We start from the raw sequence: 17,127 nt of genomic DNA, 5'->3' as shown, positions 1-17,127 counted from the left end.
TTCCTTGCCTGTAAAACGGAATGACTAGTACATTCTACCGTTAGTGGCTGTGAGGGTTGAGACTACAGGTGCAAAGCCCCCAACACAATGTTGTGCACTGATTGTAGTGATCTACACCCCAGGATTTCTGACTCTAAAACACCTGCTTTCCTGGTTGAAGTAACTTCAGGCAGGCAATGTCTTAGTTCCCAGGGGCAGAGGTTCTAAGTTCCATCTATCTCTGCATTTGGACGTTTGAAGTTTAAAACTTGAAATGGATGTTCATCACTGATTTATGTTTCATAATGAGAAAAATGGGAAACAATTTAAATGTCCTTAAAAGTAGGAAACCGATTTAATAAATCAGCAATAGCTGTGTGATAGAATACTTTGTGGCTTTAAAATTATGCTTTTGAAGAATATTTAGTGACAAGAAAAATGTTCATGCAAAAATGTGAAGTAAAAAAAAAAGCGACAAGCAAAACATCGTATAAAACAAGTAAAATACGTAGATATATATATAGGCAAAGAAGCATCAAAAGCAAGCGCTTGCCGCTGGGAGTCGGGAGGAGTGGGAAGAAGTGATCTTTTCCTGTAGTTTTGAGTTTCCAACAATGATCACGTAATGCCTTAAAATCCGAAGACACTAGGAAGTCCTCAGGGACTTGGGAGGAGCGCGAACAGGGCAGACGCGGGCGGGACCGGGGCGGATGCGGGCGGGACTGGGGCGGACCCCAGCGCCCGGCTGGGGCCTGCGCGACGGGGCGGGGCGTGGAACACCAGTCCAGTCCAGGCCGGCGAGGGGGGTACTCAACTTGCGACACCGGGAGGCCGGGGACGCACCGTCGGGAGCGGCAGGCAAGCCAGGGGCCCGGGGCCGGCGGGAGTGGGGGGCCGCGGGCCGGCGGGGACCCGGCCAGGGCTGGGGCGGCGCTGGGATGGGGTCGCAAACTTTCTTGGAGTGCGCAGCGGGCCAGAATGGGGCTCTGTCTCCCTCACCTTTGGAGTTTCTCTTTCCCTGTGCGCCCCGGGCGGGCGAGTGGCGCCTGTTTAGCCTTGGGAGCCGAGCCGCGGGTTGTGGGCACGATCGGGCCAGAGTCTGAGAGTGTCCTGTCCCCCGCTTCCTGGCGCGTATCTGTCGCTGGGCGTGTCCACAGTGCCAGCCCCAGGGTGGCCAGCTGTGCGTGGGATAAAGGCTGTCACGGCCTTAAGCTGGTGGGAGGGGGAGGGGAGGCGGCCCAGGGCCTGGCCTGGCCTCGGCTTGGCTCTGCACGCCCTGGTGGCAGCTTTGGTGTAGACAGGTGACTGAGTATTTGAGTGAGTTGGGGACCGGGTGGAAGCCATGAGCAGCCCCCATTCTTCGCGTGGGGAACCTGCCACCTCTGTCACCACGACTTTGCCTCAGTCCACCCCCTTCTAGCCACTGCCCTCAGACTGGATTCAGAAAGCTACCCGGAAGTATCAATACTATCCTCCACATGGCCTCTTCGGGTCGGAGTAAAAACCGAACAGGAAAATGGGAAAGGGGAAAACCGTGGAGACAGAGGACAGCGGGAGGGGCAGTGGAGGAAGGCTGCTGGGAGGCTCGGCCCTGATCTTGCGGGTTCTGCACCAGCTGTTGTCCGCTGGGGGTCACCATCCCTTCTGACCCCACGGTGGCCTCTGTGTGGTATCCAGGGGTTGGGGTTCCCCCTGAGGAACCTGGACATGGGATGAGGGGGGTAGGCCTGGGAACCAGGGTCAGAGGCAGATGTCATGGAAGGTCCCTCGGGTGTCCAGTTCTCTGGGGCTCTGAAATATTCATCTCACTGGTGAGCTTTGGTTTCAAAGCTGGCGCCTTTGGCTTGGCCGGTGGTGGCAGGAGGAGCCAAGTGCTTCCTTGGGGCTGCTTTGTCAGGGGCAAGGGGGCAGCCATACTTCCTCCTCACCTGCCTGCTCTCCCCACCTCTCCAGCCATGAGGACCCAGAGACCCAGCCATGAGGACCCCGAGACCCAGTTTCAAACTTAGAAAGTAGTGGTGGGACCACACAGGGTCAAGTGCCCTGACTTCCTGTCATCTTGTGCCGTGACCTCAGGGCCTCACCTGTAAAAACAGGCACCTCAGAGAGGTAATGACAGGGTACCCCTCAGGTGTGGGGAGAACCTCACTTCATGAGCTGGGGTAATAGCCACCTCAGCTCAGCCTCCTCCCAGGGGAATGGCTCAGCTGGAAGAGCACTTCCATCCCCCAAACTTGTCACCCTGTACCCTTCAGAAAGAGCAGAAGCCCCAGGCAAGGGACACACACTGGAAGGGCCAGAGTGTAAGCTCATACAGCAACTTGGGGAGAAGGTCTCTGCTAACAGTATGGTTAACCCTGATGTGGGCTTTCTGGAGTGTTCTGTTGGGAATGCTGTGGAGGAGATGGCCTTGACAGAATCTTCCAACCCTGATTCTGGGGATCTAGGCCAAAACCTGGGCCTTGTTTTAAAGTAGAAATGATGCCCAGAAGTCCACAGGCCACAGTGCCAGGTACCTAGAGGGTCAGGGAGGAGGATGAGAAAGAGTCCTTATTCTCATATGTAACGATTGGTATTTTTTCCTATTACATGAAGGCGATGTTAGGGGATCGCAGCCTCCTGGCTCTGTGCTGGTTGGAGATGTCCCCCAGCCCTTGGCAGTGAGTCCCGTTTTGGAGATTATAGCGGCTCTGGGGACAGGGGAGAGGAAGGCCCCTCGCAGAGGATCCGGGCATTGAGCTGGCTCTGAGAGTGAGGGGGCATGCCTGGTACTGAATGTGACTATTCTGAGGAGCTGGGGGTGAGGACAGGGGTTTTACGATATGAGGAGTTAGGACATGAATCATTCTGAGGTCAATCTGTAAAACAAAGGTGGCCTGGCCAGCACGCCACAGGATGGTAACTAGGTGTGCCCTGATAACAATGTTCCAGGCTTAAGGATGTTTGAAGGAACAAAGGTGAACACGTTTGCTCAGTGCAGAACTTCTCAGAGGCTTCCTATGCCATTGTGCCTTGTGAATTTCCAAAAGGGGATATGGGTTGTTTTTCAGACTTATCTGTTTCTGAGCTCATCCATTAACATCTCTTGGGCAGTGCTCTTTAGAGCAGTCTGGGAAATGCCTGGCTGGATGAGTCTAGCTTTCCACTCTCTGGTTCGGGTAACTAATCCCTCTTCCTTTCCCCGATGTGGGCTGATTTGGGGGAAAAGGAGGCCAAAGGAGGTCATTTGCCTGGATCCCCACAACTAGTTAGTGACAGAGTTAGAACTTGAACCCAGATATCTTGACTTCCTGCCTCGTACTCTTTCTCTTCTGCAGCGTGTCGCTGCTTCTCTGCAGGCTCTGTGGTGAGTGAGACCCAGGAGATGCTGGCCGCAGGGTCCAGAGGGCAGTCTGGGAGGAGAGGGAGTTATGGCTACCCCCAGGCCCAGGTCATGCCCTGTGCCTCTGCCTCTGTAGCCATCGTCCAGACCAGTTTCACATCCGGTGGAGATTCTTTAGGAAGCAAGTCATTCCGCCCTGAAGCCTTCTGCTCTGGTCTGTTAGGCTGTTCGTTCAAAAGCAGAGACTCTTAGAGTCCGAATGGACTTTGATCTTTTGGTTCAGTGCACTTGCTTTACGGATGAGAAAACTTGAGCCCAGAGATGTGCGGTGGCCAGCCCTGACTCACACAGTGGAGTCAGGACCAGAGCCAGGACAAGAACTCAGCTCCCTGCCTCCTAACCCGGGGCTCTGGCAAAGATCGACTTTCTACGAGGGAAAAGGAATTGGTGTCAATGAGAAAGGTCTTCACTACCTCAGCTGGCCCCACGTGTTGGTATTGGCCTATTCACACAGGTGACTGGTGGGGGCTTCAGGGGCTTTTGCTCCAGGCAGGTGTAAAAGCAAAGGGCACTCTAAGTCAGATGTCAGATCCGGGTTCAGACCTATCTCTGCTGTTCGCCTGCTGTGGGACCTTGGGTCGGGTTTTCTCTGAATTTCAGTTTTCTCATCTGTAGGATAGGGATAAGGATATGCCCCTCATAGGGCCCTTGTGAGGAGCAGACATCCTTGGTACCCAGTAGTAAATACACAGTACTTGCTGCTCTAAGTGGTTCTCTTCCTTCCCTGCCCACCGCAGGGAGGGGTTTGTCTCCCTTCTCTGCTGTGGGTTGTTAATTATCTGTCTGACTTTCCCCCTCCTCATCTTGAAGTTCAACTGAAAAGGTAGGAGAAGATGAAACACAAAGGAGATGGATGGGGCTGTGCTTCTGAAGCTGCATCCAGCCCTGGTTATTGCTGTCTGCTTTCCTTATCTGCACTCCCCAGCTGTTCTGACCACTGGCTTGGCTGGGGTCTCCGAGTTCACCTGCACTGATGACACTGCTTTGCTCCCCTGGAGAAGGGTGATGGGGGGACTCTAGTGCTTGGGTCTTCCCATGCCCTCCAGGGTGGCTTCCCCTTCCTGGGAGGCTGGAGCCACCTTCTCAGTTCCTGGTTGGAGAGAGGCTACCCTGGTTAGAGACCGGGGTGGGAGGGAAGTCATGGGTTGGCAGCCTTATCTGTTTCTGAGCAGGAGGGCACGGAGAACTGGGGGGATGGGGACTTGTTCTGGCTCTGTCTCAGCAATGTGTGCGCTGGCATCTGTTACTCTGAGTTCTCAGACAGTGGGCAGGGCTGGGAATGAAAGTTCCAAACCCATGACCAAGAGGGCCTGTCACGGGCTGGGCAGGAACTTTCTTGGCTCTGGGGTTTCCTGGTCTGTCAAATGACCAGATGATTTCTAAAGTTCATTCCAGCTCTGACGTTTCAGTTTTTAGATCCTCTCGGCATCATCCTGTTGACCACAGAGGCCAGGCGGATGGAAGGATAAGTTGATTCTGGGCCCCTTGGTCTGTGTGCGTCAGGCCTGGTGGCGTGCCCAGCCACTCCTGGTGGATCTTTTTACTCCTCTGCCCTCCTGGCTACGTGCTGGGTTAGGAGGGCGAAGTGTTTTCTTGGAGGGGAGTGAGGAGCTGGGGGAGTTGGGGTAGGTAGAGGAAAAGGGAGGGAAGGAGGCTGTCACAAGAGGCCTGGTCACAGCAGGCCAGGGGCTGCGCTGCTGTGCCGGCTGGGTGGGGTTTCCGGCTGGGTGGGGTTTCCTGAGATGCGCACTCTGAGCTATTCTTTCCATTCTGGCTCCGGGCACCCGTTCCTGGCAGGGAGGAGGGCAGGCTGCCTGGACCAGTCAGCTGCTCCTTTCCGCCCCTCCCTCCGACACACATACACATACACACGCACCCTCTTGCTGTAACCCCAGTAGCTCCAGCTTCCTCTCAGCAGATTGCAGAGCCTTAACCCTTCAGATGCCCCCCAGGGAGCCTGAACCTGGGCCCCAGCTGGCTGGGAGTATGCTGGCCACAATGAGATGGCGCCAGGGGAAGGAGATGGCTTCCCCGAGGTTGCCTCTGAAAACCTTGACAGCCAACAAGTCCTGTGTTTGAGCCCACCCACTTCCAATGGCTGGGCCTGCGGGTCATGTAGGAGAAAGGAGAGGTTCTGGCTCCTTCTTGATGAGACATGAGAATGGGGTCATGAGAATGGGGAGCGAGCTTAGATCTAGCTTGACAAGGATGGGGTGGAGTCTGAATGTCTTGATAAGCTGCATTGTGAGCAAGAATGTTGTAATGATTCAAGCTGCCAGCAATGGAACAGCCTTGCTTCCTGTTGTTGGAGCGTGTATGCCAACAACAGAAGCCGAATGCCTACTGTATTTTAGGAAAATTCAGGCTTCCGATGGGGAACCTTAAAGGTCCTTTTTGGCCCCTGGAGACTGTGAGCCCCTCCGGTAGCTACCAGCGGAACTCAGATGACCTGATTCCTGGTTTCCAGTCTCTGGGTATCGGTCATACTCACTTTGTATCTTCTCCCGCCTCTTTCCCCTCCTACCCTTTGGACTCCATGTTCTCCTGCGGTTCCCACCTTTAGTCACAGTCATGAAAGTAAATACTGACCACTCCTCCCTTTCCCTACTACCTAGTCACATGCCAGGCCCAAACCTCATCCCTAGCTGAGGCCTTAATGACGTGGAAGTGGCCAGCGCTCCATGTAGGTCGGGCCGTGGCCAGGGAGAGGGCTCAGAAGCTGCCCATGCTGGCAGCCCTGGGCCCGAGGTTCCTGCCCCTCTGCTCGGAGGGGAGTGTGACTGAGCTTAGTTACTCCCCTGACTGGCCTGAACACTCTCTCCATCTCCGGCGCGCAGGTCTCTACACCAGAGAGCTGGGATGTAGTCCTGGCCCCGGGCCCCACTTTGTGGCCAGGGACAGGTCACTCTACCTCCTCCTGCACTGTGGCTGGCTGGCTGGTAAAGGGAGGGATCAGCTTGCCTTAGATGAGTGAGTTTCCTTTCAGTGCTGACCTTTAAGAATCTCCATCTCTGACCACTCTCTCTCCTCCTGGTGGTTGCACAGGGTTTGGGGACCATGGGGATGATGGAAGGAGCTGAATGGTTCAGTGTCCACTTGCTGTGTGAGCCTTCTTTTGTCAGTAGAGGGTCTGAGATGGGAAGCTTTGAGAAGTGATGTGAAGTTTGGATAGGCAGGGTGTCCAAATGAGGATGAGCGCAGAGACATTTAAGAGCCCTGGAGTCGGTCTGGAGCTGACCGACTTCATCACACCCTAGCTAAGTAACCTTGGGCAAGTGACTTAATTCTTCTAAGCCTCTATTTCTTTATTGTAAAAAGGGATAACAACATATCCACCCTGTTGGGCTATCATAAGGATTTAATGAAATAATAACTAGAGATAGGCACTATTTTAAGTGCTCTACACTTAAAATATTTTCTCATTTAATTTTTATAACAACTCTGGCATAGTGTTAAACCCACTTTCCAGATGGAGAAACTGACGCAGAGTGAGGTAAATGGTCAGTGCCGGTCTCTGGTGAGCATGGGCTGGTGGCTAAGCCCCCAGAGAACCGGACTGTGAGCTTCTGTGTTCCCTGCGGAGAGGTCGGCTGGTGAATTCCTCCGAAACGAGAAGCGTCACAGGGAGGGGCGAGGGAGGGCAGAGGGCGTCTTCAAGAGTCAGCGGCCCACTGTGCTGGACCGGAACCCCAGAGTCCTGGTGGTCTATCCAAGCCCGGCCTCGTGCTCCCTGATTCACCCTCTGGTTTGGGGAGGGACCTGTTTGCCCAACTTGGCTTGGTGGGTGGTGCATCTGGCTGGCCAGGCAAAGGGCAGGCCTCGCGCGCGCGTAACTGGGTTTGTCAGATAATCCCAGTCATTAGAGCTGGAAATGAGCTCAGAGATCATCCGGGTCACTCACCTCATTTCACAGAGGTGCACCCTGAGGAGCCAACAGGACCAGGTCATGGTGACATCACTGTCAAGTGGCCCAGCTGGGGCCTCCGACCACAGGGTCTTTCCTGCCAGTGTCTCGTGGGCCGTGTTTAGCCTGTTGTCGGCTGGGCCCAGGGCAGTAACGACAGATAACCGTACTCCACAGGTGGCTCACCTGTACTGCTTCCCGAAGACAGGACGCTGTCCTCCCGGTGGAGTTAAGGGGGGGGGGGTGGTGTTTGGAGGGGGCTATAGGGAGAAGGAGTCTCTTGCCTCAGGGCAGGAGAGTCCAGTTTCTCTCCCTTCCTTTTTAAAAAAAGTCTATTAAGGAGATGCAGGTATTATAACTGCTTATGAATGTTATCCTACCCTGACAAACCCAAAATATTTTCAAAAACACTTACTATCCCTGTTTCTTAAACTCACACCACTCAGTGTTGGGTCTCCCTGTTCTCCGCTCCCTGTTTCCTCAGGGCGCTCTACCCCACCATGCGGGGCCTTTGCCACATGGCCTGCTTTCGAGGGTTTGCTGTGTCACACCCTCACTGTCAGGAAGGTTTTCTTATTTCTGACCTGACACATTCTTGCTGTTCTGGTCCATTCACTCTGGGAAGATGGAGAACAGCTTTGCTCAGAATAACTCATTGACTTGGCCTGTTATTCGAGCCCTCCTCCCCGCCCTTCCCTGCTACCTTCCCCTCTCTGTGTTCGAGAGAGAGAGAAGAGTTAAGACAGTCCTTTATCTGCTCCCTGCACTCTGCAGGGTGCCCTCAAAAGAGAAGCCAGTTCTCCCGCCCTTCTGGCAGAGCCTCTGGGATGTCTGCTGACCTTGATCTGGGCGTGCTTCCTCCCTGTGGGGTCCTGGAGTTCTTCCCTTGGGAGATGCTCTAGGGGCTGGTGGTGGCCCTGTGAAGGGGCCCAGATTCTGTCAGGGCTTAGGGCCGTTCCAGGGACCTCCTGCTTAGCTCTTCCCAAGCCTTCATCTCTGCCACCTCAGAGGAGAACACCACGCCCCAAGGCCATTTATTTGGCATAAGAGAGCCTAAAGAACACAGCATAATATAGAGGACACCTACCCAGGACCTTCAGCCTACCTCGGTTCTGGTTGTGCCATTAACTTGCTAGTTCTGTGATCTTGGGAGTCACTTCACTGTTCTGGGCCTGGATTCCCTTAGCGGAGCTGAGCATCTGGGGCTGTACAACTTTGGGGTCCCTTTGGGCTCTGTTTCTGGGGTTCCCTTCTCCTCACTCCTCAGCCCTCCCCTGGCTGTGGGGAAGGCAGGCTCAGAGAAGGCGCTGGCTGGATCTGGCGTGACTCCTCAGCGCTCTCTCCTATCCTGGCCACCAACCCGGGGGGCAAACAGGCAGGAATCACAGGGACACCAGGGACTTGGCCTTTGAAATGCGTGTCTCCCCCTCCCAGGGGGCTTCGGGGCCCTGCACTCCCTGGCACTCCACTCCCTGGCAAGGCCACCAAGAGAGTGGTGGCAGCCACAGGCTGTCGCATGCCTGACGCTCCTTGGCTGTTATTTGAAGGAACCAGAAAGTCCTGTCTCTGGCCTGCTCCTCTGTGCAGCCTCCCAACCCCCAGTGGCCATCCCCGTGCACCCACTTGCTCAGGCCTCTCAGGTGGCCCCTGACTCAGCCTGCCACCGTTGGCTCTCCTCCTCCAGGCCTGGCAGCTCCAGCCCTGGGGCTAGCTTGTTGTCTTCCACTTCGGGCCTTGGCTCCTCCCCAGCGCTGCCTTTCAGGCCTGGAGCTCCTGCCAGCTGCTGTGGGTGCTGGGCTGACCCCTTCAGTGGGTCCCAGCTGGCCCTGTGACTCACCCGTGGCTTTGCTGGGGCCATCGGGCTTCTTCCCTGGTCACTGGAAGGCCTTCTTAAGTGAGCACAGGGGTGGGGGCGGGGTGGTTCTCAGGCCTGCTGCTCTCATACCACTGATGCCCAGTGACTGCTTCGGGCTCCTGCACTAAATCCCCATCTCCTGCTTTCCTATGGCAGGAAGCTACACAGAAAGGGCTGGTGTGAAGGCAGAGGGCAGGGGCTGAGCTGGGGGGGGTGGATGGTACGGGGGGATGGGGACAGTGGCCTGTGGGCAGGGAATGACGCGCTGTGATGGGGAGAGAAAGTATGAGGCTTTCCTCTCCACAGAGGCAGGCTGGATTGGGGCTGAGTGAGCGGGGCCCGGGCACTCATGACTGCTTTTCTCGTCTTTCTTTCAGGTCCCAGCAGCTGGGGTCTCCCCTCAGCCCTTGAGCCACCATGTCCCACCCCAGTGCCCCCCCTCCATATGAGGACCGCAACCCCCTGTACCCTGACCCTCTGCCCCCGGGGGGCTACGGGCAGCCATCTGTCCTGCCTGGCGGGTACCCTGCTTACCCACAGCCTGGCTACGGTCACCCTGCTGGCTACCCACAGCCTATGCCCCCCATCCACCCGACGCCCATGAACTATGGTGAGTCCCTGAAGGGCAGTGGGGGTGGGTGGGAGGAGGCAATACTCATGGCACGTGAGGCTACTTCCTTTCCTTCCTTCTCAACTTCCTTTATCCCTTTTTCCATCTTCTCTTTAGCTCTCTCCTTCCGTTTCCCCATCTTTGTTACCTCCCTGCTTTTTCCTTCAGCTCCTAGCCCCCTGGACCACCTACCAGCCCCTTTATTCAGAAAGGAGACTGGGTCCATAAGACACACACCAGAACTTACACATCAGATAAGAAAGTGGCTGGTGAAGTAATTAATTCCTTCAGAGCCATGACCTGAGGAGGCCATTTCCGTTGCCCAGCGAGGCAGCTGCCACCCCACCCACACTCCTCACTTCCTGGGGAACTGCCTTTGCAACCCGAAGCAACTTTTTTTTTTTTTTTAATATTCTCGGTGCTGACAAATCCTCATCTCTTAAGGTAACATCTGATTTTTGCAAACATCCAGAAGTCGTTTGGATGTTTGATAAACATCATGGCTGGTAAATTTGGTCAGAAATGAGATGAGATTAGAATGTGGTGAGATTTTCCTGTGTGGCTCACATGCGGATTTTGAAAGCAGCTCCCAAGGAGGCATTCAAAGAATGTGTTGAGCCCCTGCAGCATCTCTGGAATCCTGGAGCACAGCCAACTGTCATGTGGCCGTATGTGTTCTGGTGTGAATATTGGTACATCAGTCACGTTTATGGTCATGCCTCGTCCTGTGCACATATACCCCTGATATTTCTGTTTTCCCCGAGTCCTAATGTTTGCCTGATGTAGATCAGTCTGCACACTCTGTTCTCCGTCCTCCACACACATGCGCTGTTTCTATCTTCCTTTTCCTCCTTCCACGCCGGAGCCCCTGCTCTGACTCCGCCAGCCCCTCTGCCCCGCGCTTGCGTGGATTCCTCACGAGATCGTGCCCCCTTGATGGCAGTGACCACAGGTGTTCACACCCTTCAGTAAATGCATGCTGACAGAGTGATCACACCTAAGCCCCCTTTGGCCAGGGGTACGCTGCTCCCTGTGGTACCAGCTCTGGTCACGTGGAGGGTATCTAGAGGACCTGGCTGGGGAGTTCCTGAGTTGTAACACATGCCTTTTGGCTGGAGATACCTGAGACTGTGAGATAGTGCCATGGAAGCTTGGGGATTGAGGCCACACGTCCCAGGTCCCCAGTTGGTCATATGTGATCTGTCCCCAGGCCCAGGCCAGGGCTATGATGTGGAGGAGAGAGCCGTGAGTGACAACTTCGGATCTGGAGAGTGGAGTGACAGGAAAGTCCGACACGCCTTCATCCGAAAGGTGAGATATGGGTTGGGAGGCCGGTGAATCTGGGCCCCTGGGGCTGGGGGAACGAAGCGGGGGGACACTCCGTTTCCACGCACATATGCTGCTGCCTTCCGGGTCCTCTGTAGCCCTGCACTCTCCTCAAAGGGGACCCCAGTTCCTCTAAACTGTGTTCGCCCGCCTTTTGTTCCTCTGTTCCTTGACCTTGTTTTGGGGGGCAGATTCAATCTGGGAAAATCTGGGCAGCCTCTGCTGAAGTGTTCTGCCCCCTGCAAGCTTCCTTCTCCTGTTAGACGGGAGCAACTTGAAGCCAGAACTGATTGCACTCGCTCGCAGCCCCTGCCCCCCCATCTTACGTGTGCCCAGCACCTGCTCAGGGTGGACAGATAACTGACCAATGTCAGGCTGAACTGCTGCAGGCGCGGATGCTGTACCTGGGAGTGCGGTGAGGCAGGGGGCGGAGGCAGGGCAGTGAGTGCCAGTGGAGGCCAGGTGCTGGGCGGGGAGGGGGAGATGACAGGGAGCAGCGGGGGGTGGGGGTCAGCCCTGGGGGGTGCGTGTACAGTATCTGAGCCCTTACTGGGGGCAGCCTCTCTGCCAAGCTGCAGCTGGGGCAGGCTCCCAAGTGGAAGGGGAGTAAGTAGATCCTTCAGAATGAGGCAGGAGCCTCCTCCCTACCTCTGAAAGAGGGGCCAGGGCTAGGGTGGTAAGGTCTTTTGGGCTCCTTGGTCTCAGGGGCCGGCTGCTTCCTGGGGAGAGGCCGGGAGTGCAGGGTGGTGACCGTGCTCCCCACCACTGCCTGTGTTCCAGGTTTACTCCATCATCTCCATCCAGCTGCTCATCACGGTGGCCATCATCGCTATCTTCACCTTTGTGTGAGTCTCTAGGCCTCTCCGCACCGCTGGGAAGTAGCTCTGGGGTCCTGGGCTCTGGGTCACCTGCTGAGAGCGTGGCTTGGGGTGGGCCTTCAACTCTGGGATGTGGGCGATGAGAGAAGAGGGGGCAGGGCCTCGGCAGGGAGGCAGACAAGCCGTGCTGTGACTCCTCTTTTGTCCCCCCTGCTCCACAGGAAGCCAGTCAGCGAGTTCGTGAAGGCAAACCTGGCCGTCTACTACGCGTCCTAGTGAGTCTGTGCTCCTCTCTGCACGGGGGCAAGTAGAGGAGGGGTGACAGTTGACCAGCTTTTCGGGGCAGGGATCAGATCCTTTTGGAGAGGGGCCCTCCCAGCTGTGCTGGGAAGTGTGGGTGTGTGCCACCAAGTGTAAGTGTCACGGAACTCCTGAGAGCCAGGGGTGGGGGACTGCTGGCAACGTGCATCCTGCAGAACAGTCCCCGTCTTCTGGCAGCCTCTCTGCGGTGGCTCCTGCAGCCTCCTCCCTGGCCAAACCCCCTGTTACAGATGTCCTCAGTGCCCCTGGCTGGGGTGATCTTGTCCTGCTGGGTAGCTTCCCCTCAGACTTCTAGATAGCTCTCTGGACCTCCAGCCTGCCGGCGTGGTGAGTGCCGCCAGGCTGGGCCGGGATGGGGCCAAGGGGCAGAGTGGGTCTGGAGACTACTTCCCTGTCTCTTCTCCCCAGTGCTGTGTTCCTGGTCACGTACCTGACCCTTGCCTGCTGCCAGGGACCCAGGTGAGTCCCAGAGACTTAGACAGTGGGAAGGGATGGGGGTGTGGGGCTGTTCTGCACAGAAAGGGGATTTCTTAGAGCAGCTAAGTGGAGACGTACCGGTAGTGATGATGATGATGACGGCGGCTATCGTTCGGCCGTGTGCAGAGTGCCTCGCGTGTGCGGGATCTATTTAGCTATCTAGCTCTTATTCTTACAGCTACCCTGCAAGATGTGTAGCACTTAAACTATTTAACAAATAGGAAGAACCCAAGGCTCATAGAGGCTGAGGAACTTTCTCACAGTCACACAGGTAGTCAGAGAGCTACAAACGAATCCAGGTCTTTGTGGCTCCACAGCCCAGGTCTGTCCTATTGTCCCTCTTGTCCCTGCATAGACACCTGAGCAGGTATCAAGGGCCGTGCCAGCCTCGCCTCCCCCAAGTCCAGGCCTAAGTCTCCAGGCACATAAGCCAAGAATTTCCTTCTGCTAACAGAGCCTCTGAGACCTGGCCGGCCCCACACCACTTAACTATGGTTTCTTTCCCTTCAGACGCCGTTTCCCATGGAACATTATCCTGCTGACCCTCTTTGTGAGTCTAGAAAGGTCCAGGTTGTGGAGATGGTGAGGGAGGGCTGGTCCCAGGGAAGGGATGGAACGCCATGGTGGAAGATGTCCCTAGCTGTCTCCCCGACCTTACCCTGACCCCTGCCCTTGGTCTCCCCGGGCTTTCCTACTCAGTCACACATATCGCCAGCTCTGGCAAACCCTCCTGGCCGTGCCTCCAGGGCCCCGGCTCTCTTCTTAAGTGTCTCACTCTGGTCTCTGTCCTTCCCTCAGACTCTTGCCATGGGCTACATGACCGGCACCATTTCCAGGTACGTTCAAGGACAGTTACTACACGGTGGTCTGTTTTACAGGGGAGCGTGGGGCATCTCTGGGCTGGCAGCCACCTGTATGGGTGGATTCTGGGCACGATGCTTCCAGAAGTAGTAGTTTTGGAGTGATTCGTGTGTGGCATGTGCCTCTGGCCTCTCTCGACTCCTTCCCTGCAGTGTGTATGACACCAAAGCCGTCATCATTGCAATGATCATCACTGCTGTGGTGTCCATTTCAGTCACCATCTTCTGCTTCCAGACCAAGGTGAGGGCACTGGAGGGCCCTTCCCTGGCCACCCCATCCCCCTGTTTTATACAGACCTGGCCTTCCGGGCTTGGCACTTGAGCGGGCCTGGAAGGGCCCACACCCCTATGCCAGGCATTTCCCTCAGAGACCTTAATCCCCTTCCCTTCACAACTACTGCTTCCTGTGTCTGTCCTTAGAATGTCACGGTCACTCCCATGGCCCCCAGGAGGCAGCACTGGGACTCCCTGGAGGAAGAGGGAGGGCCTGGCTGGCTGGGCCAGGTGGCCCGTCTGACACGTGCCTCCCCCTCTCTTCCTGGCAGGTGGACTTCACCTCGTGCACAGGCCTCTTCTGTGTCCTGGGAATTGTGATGATGGTGACTGGCATTGTCACTGCCATCGTGCTGTCCTTCAAATATGTGAGTGTCCCGGGAGAGCTGGAGTCACTGAACCCAGTGCCCAGGGCAGACTTTCTGTATATCGTGGTGTAGCAGGCCCCACAGAACCTCTCGACTGGCTAGCAAAGGCACCCACGCTGAAGTGCCATCCTCTGGATTGGGGTATCTTTGGAAATGGCAGTTCCTGGGAGCCATAGCACCTGAGGCCCTGGATAGCATCATGGGATTCCTATGGGAAGCAGTGGTTAAATCTGTCTGACAGCTGAGACCAGGTTCTCGGAGGCAGGTTGCCTGAGGAACCCAGAGGACCGAGAAGGTGGGCTTGGGTGGAAGGGACCTTAGGGATCACTGTATCTAACTCTTCTTTTATTCCAGTCAGCGGGAGGGGCAGCGTGTGAGGCCCCTAGGCTGAGGGGAGCTTCATGGTGGGGAGGGGAGAACAGTGCTGGAAGGGGAAGCATGTGAATGGGAGGGCCGCCTGCCCACTTGACCATGGCTGGCCCTGCCCTTCTTTGGACAGGCCCCTGGAGGGCTGTTGAGTAGGGCTGCCCTGGGGGTGCTCCCTGACTCTGCTGTTTATCAGGGTGGCTGGGGGGCTTCCCTCCCAGCCCTCTCCTTTAGTCTGTCCCTCCCAGGCTGGGCTACAGGAACACGGTCTACTGAAGGCTGACCATGACTAGGGTAAAGGCGATGGGGCTCTTCAAGCAGTGCATGCCTGGGTCTGCCCCTCCCAGAGCTAGAACTCAACCACTTTCTTTCTTCCAGAAGCATAGTGGACACCTCTGTGCCTTGACTAACTTTGGAGACTGGTTGGGCTAAAGGATGCTGTGATTGGTTTTATATGGCCATTGGATGATGGCCTCTGTTTTCTCTACCATATATGTTACTATTCTTAATTTCTCCCAGGATCTGGAAGGTAGAAGTAGTCCTTTCACATAGCTAGCTTCCTGGATCTTCGCACTTGGCCAGACATCCAGGGGGGGAAGATGGTCCTGAGGGCCTGCCTCAGTCCAAGCTGTGCTAAGATTTCTAATGCCATCCCTGTCCCTTCTCCCCAGATTTACTGGCTGCACATGGTCTATGCTGCTTTGGGGGCCATTTGCTTCACTTTGGTGAGTAAAGCCCTGCCCCCTCTAGGAAGGGGAGCTGAGGGGACAGAGGGGAGGAACCGGGAGGATGGTGAATGTAGGCTGCTTGGGAGGCAGGGAGTGGGGCCACAGCCGCCCTTCCCTTTCCCTACTGTCCAGAGGTTCCACTGATTTTCTGGGCATTCCCGTCATCTCTTGTTCACACCGCCTGCTATGAGAACAGTCAGTGGGCCGTATTATGGAGACGGCGTGTCTGTCTCCCTTTCTGGACTGTGAACTGCTTAATGGCAGAGACCACGTGTTCTGCTGTTCATTAACGTGTTCCCTAAGCACATCTAATGGCCCAGAGGCTCCCAGGACAGGTCTGCTGACCACTGAGCCCCTGGGTCCTCATGTGTGGCTTCCTGTCCTGCAGTTCCTGGCTTACGACACACAGCTGGTCCTGGGGAACCGGAGGTACACCATCAGCCCGGAGGACTACATCACCGGCGCCCTGCAGATCTACACAGACATTGTCTACATCTTCACCTTTGTGCTGCAGCTCCTGGGGGATCGCAATTAAGGAGCACCTCCCGTTCCGCCCTACCTTGGACTTTCCTTTCCCTAGAGGGCTGGGCCCTGTGACCTGGGTCTGGGCCTAGACCCCTTTCCTTCCCCTCAAGTAATATGCCCATTTTCCTTTCTGTCTGGGGATGGGTAGCCTCTCTGGCTGTGGATGTGTAGGTACTTGGTGGGGTTGGAGGAACTAGGGACTAACTCCTGCCCTTAGTGGACTTGGCAGGAACTGGGCCAAAGATGTGCATTCTCCCTCCGCCCACTATGGGGCACCAAATCCTTAACAGTTGGGGTTGGAGTGGGGAGGGATGAAAAGAGCCTATTTGATAGCTAAAATGGAATATGAGAGGTAGGAGGGACTTTCTGGTGATGGGGTTTCCTCTCCCACTTCTGCCACGGGCTTCTGGACTTGATAGCTGGAGCTGTTTCCTCTCTTAGGCCCCAACAAAACCAGAGAGCTTTGCCCCCTGCCTCCTGGACTCATAGGCATTATCCTGTACTTCTTCGGCAACCCTTGGCACCTTCCGACTCAGGAAGGTAGAGGGGGTTTGTGCCCGTGGGTCTCCCCTGCTTCAACCTCTTCTTTCGATAGCACATATATACTGATCTTTTGGGTTAAGGGTGGGGAGGAAGAGGAGAGCGAGCAAAGTCAAGCGCAGAGGCCAATACAGAGCAGCATCTATCCGGGGCTTCCTCATGGCTTGTGGTGGTAGAGCACGCCCCTCTGCGGCCACCTGGTCCCCATTCTCCAAAGCTGCCTGGGGCCTCCCTGGTGCTTCTGAGATCTCTAGTCAGAGGGACCTCTTGCTTCCTGTGCTCAGGCTGCTCAGAGCAGAAAGTGAGGGACAAAGGTCAGGAGATGGGGTGGTGTGTAGGATCACCACTTCCTGGCCGTGTGGCCAGGAAGTAACCAGGCTGAAGAGAGACTGAGGTGTGGGCAGGGGAAATGCCTTGGGGTCCCCCACCCTGAGAGATACGAAAGCTTATTGTGTTACCCATGGTTCTTCCCTTCTGCTGACTCGGGGAGGGCCGAGAGGAAGGAGACGCCCCTCTTAATTTGTTAACTCACGCTTGGGGGATTTAAGACTTGGGCCCCGTCTCTCCAGCCAACTACCGCTTTCTTCATGACACCAAGTGCCTCAAGCTGGAATGGGGAAGGGGGACAAGGGTCACTCTATGGGCTGGGGTGGAGACCCAATCAGCCCAAGGGTATAATTAGGGCTTCTCTATTAAGTATTTGGTCCTAAATATATCCCACAAAAGGACATAACCAGAAATGTAATAAAGTTTAATGTTTAGAAGGTAAAACCCTGTTTGGCTCTGGTTTTCTTC

The 17,127-nt window shown here is 55.7% G+C and overlaps 1 protein-coding gene across 1 annotated transcript; it reads left to right on the top strand.

The window, feature by feature from the left end:
• The first annotated feature begins 760 nt into the window (after positions 1 to 760).
• Positions 761 to 17,103, top strand: TMBIM1 (transmembrane BAX inhibitor motif containing 1). Its single transcript, XM_036859079.1, has 12 exons — positions 761 to 837; positions 9,498 to 9,730; positions 10,941 to 11,041; positions 11,837 to 11,901; positions 12,096 to 12,149; positions 12,604 to 12,654; positions 13,183 to 13,222; positions 13,471 to 13,508; positions 13,686 to 13,773; positions 14,078 to 14,173; positions 15,211 to 15,264; positions 15,656 to 17,103. The coding sequence occupies exons 2-12, from the start codon at positions 9,538 to 9,540 to the stop codon at positions 15,800 to 15,802; spliced, it is 927 nt and encodes a 308-aa protein (XP_036714974.1). The 5' UTR covers positions 761 to 837; positions 9,498 to 9,537; the 3' UTR covers positions 15,803 to 17,103.
• Positions 17,104 to 17,127: the final 24 nt, after the last annotated feature.

Source organism: Balaenoptera musculus, chromosome 7 (assembly GCF_009873245.2).
Source record: "Balaenoptera musculus isolate JJ_BM4_2016_0621 chromosome 7, mBalMus1.pri.v3, whole genome shotgun sequence".
NCBI classification, from domain to species: domain Eukaryota; kingdom Metazoa; phylum Chordata; class Mammalia; order Artiodactyla; family Balaenopteridae; genus Balaenoptera; species Balaenoptera musculus.
This window is presented reverse-complemented; position numbering and strand designations above follow the sequence as displayed.

Excerpts from the sequence above, each read along its gene's own strand:
- TMBIM1 (XM_036859079.1), top strand. The coding sequence starts at position 9,538 with ATGTCCCACCCCAGTGCCCCCCCTCCATATGAGGACCGCAACCCCCTG. Across the intron at positions 11,902-12,095 it reads ATCGCTATCTTCACCTTTGT|GAAGCCAGTCAGCGAGTTCG; the intron begins GTGAGTCTCTAG and ends CCTGCTCCACAG. Across the intron at positions 13,774-14,077 it reads TCTTCTGCTTCCAGACCAAG|GTGGACTTCACCTCGTGCAC; the intron begins GTGAGGGCACTG and ends TCTTCCTGGCAG.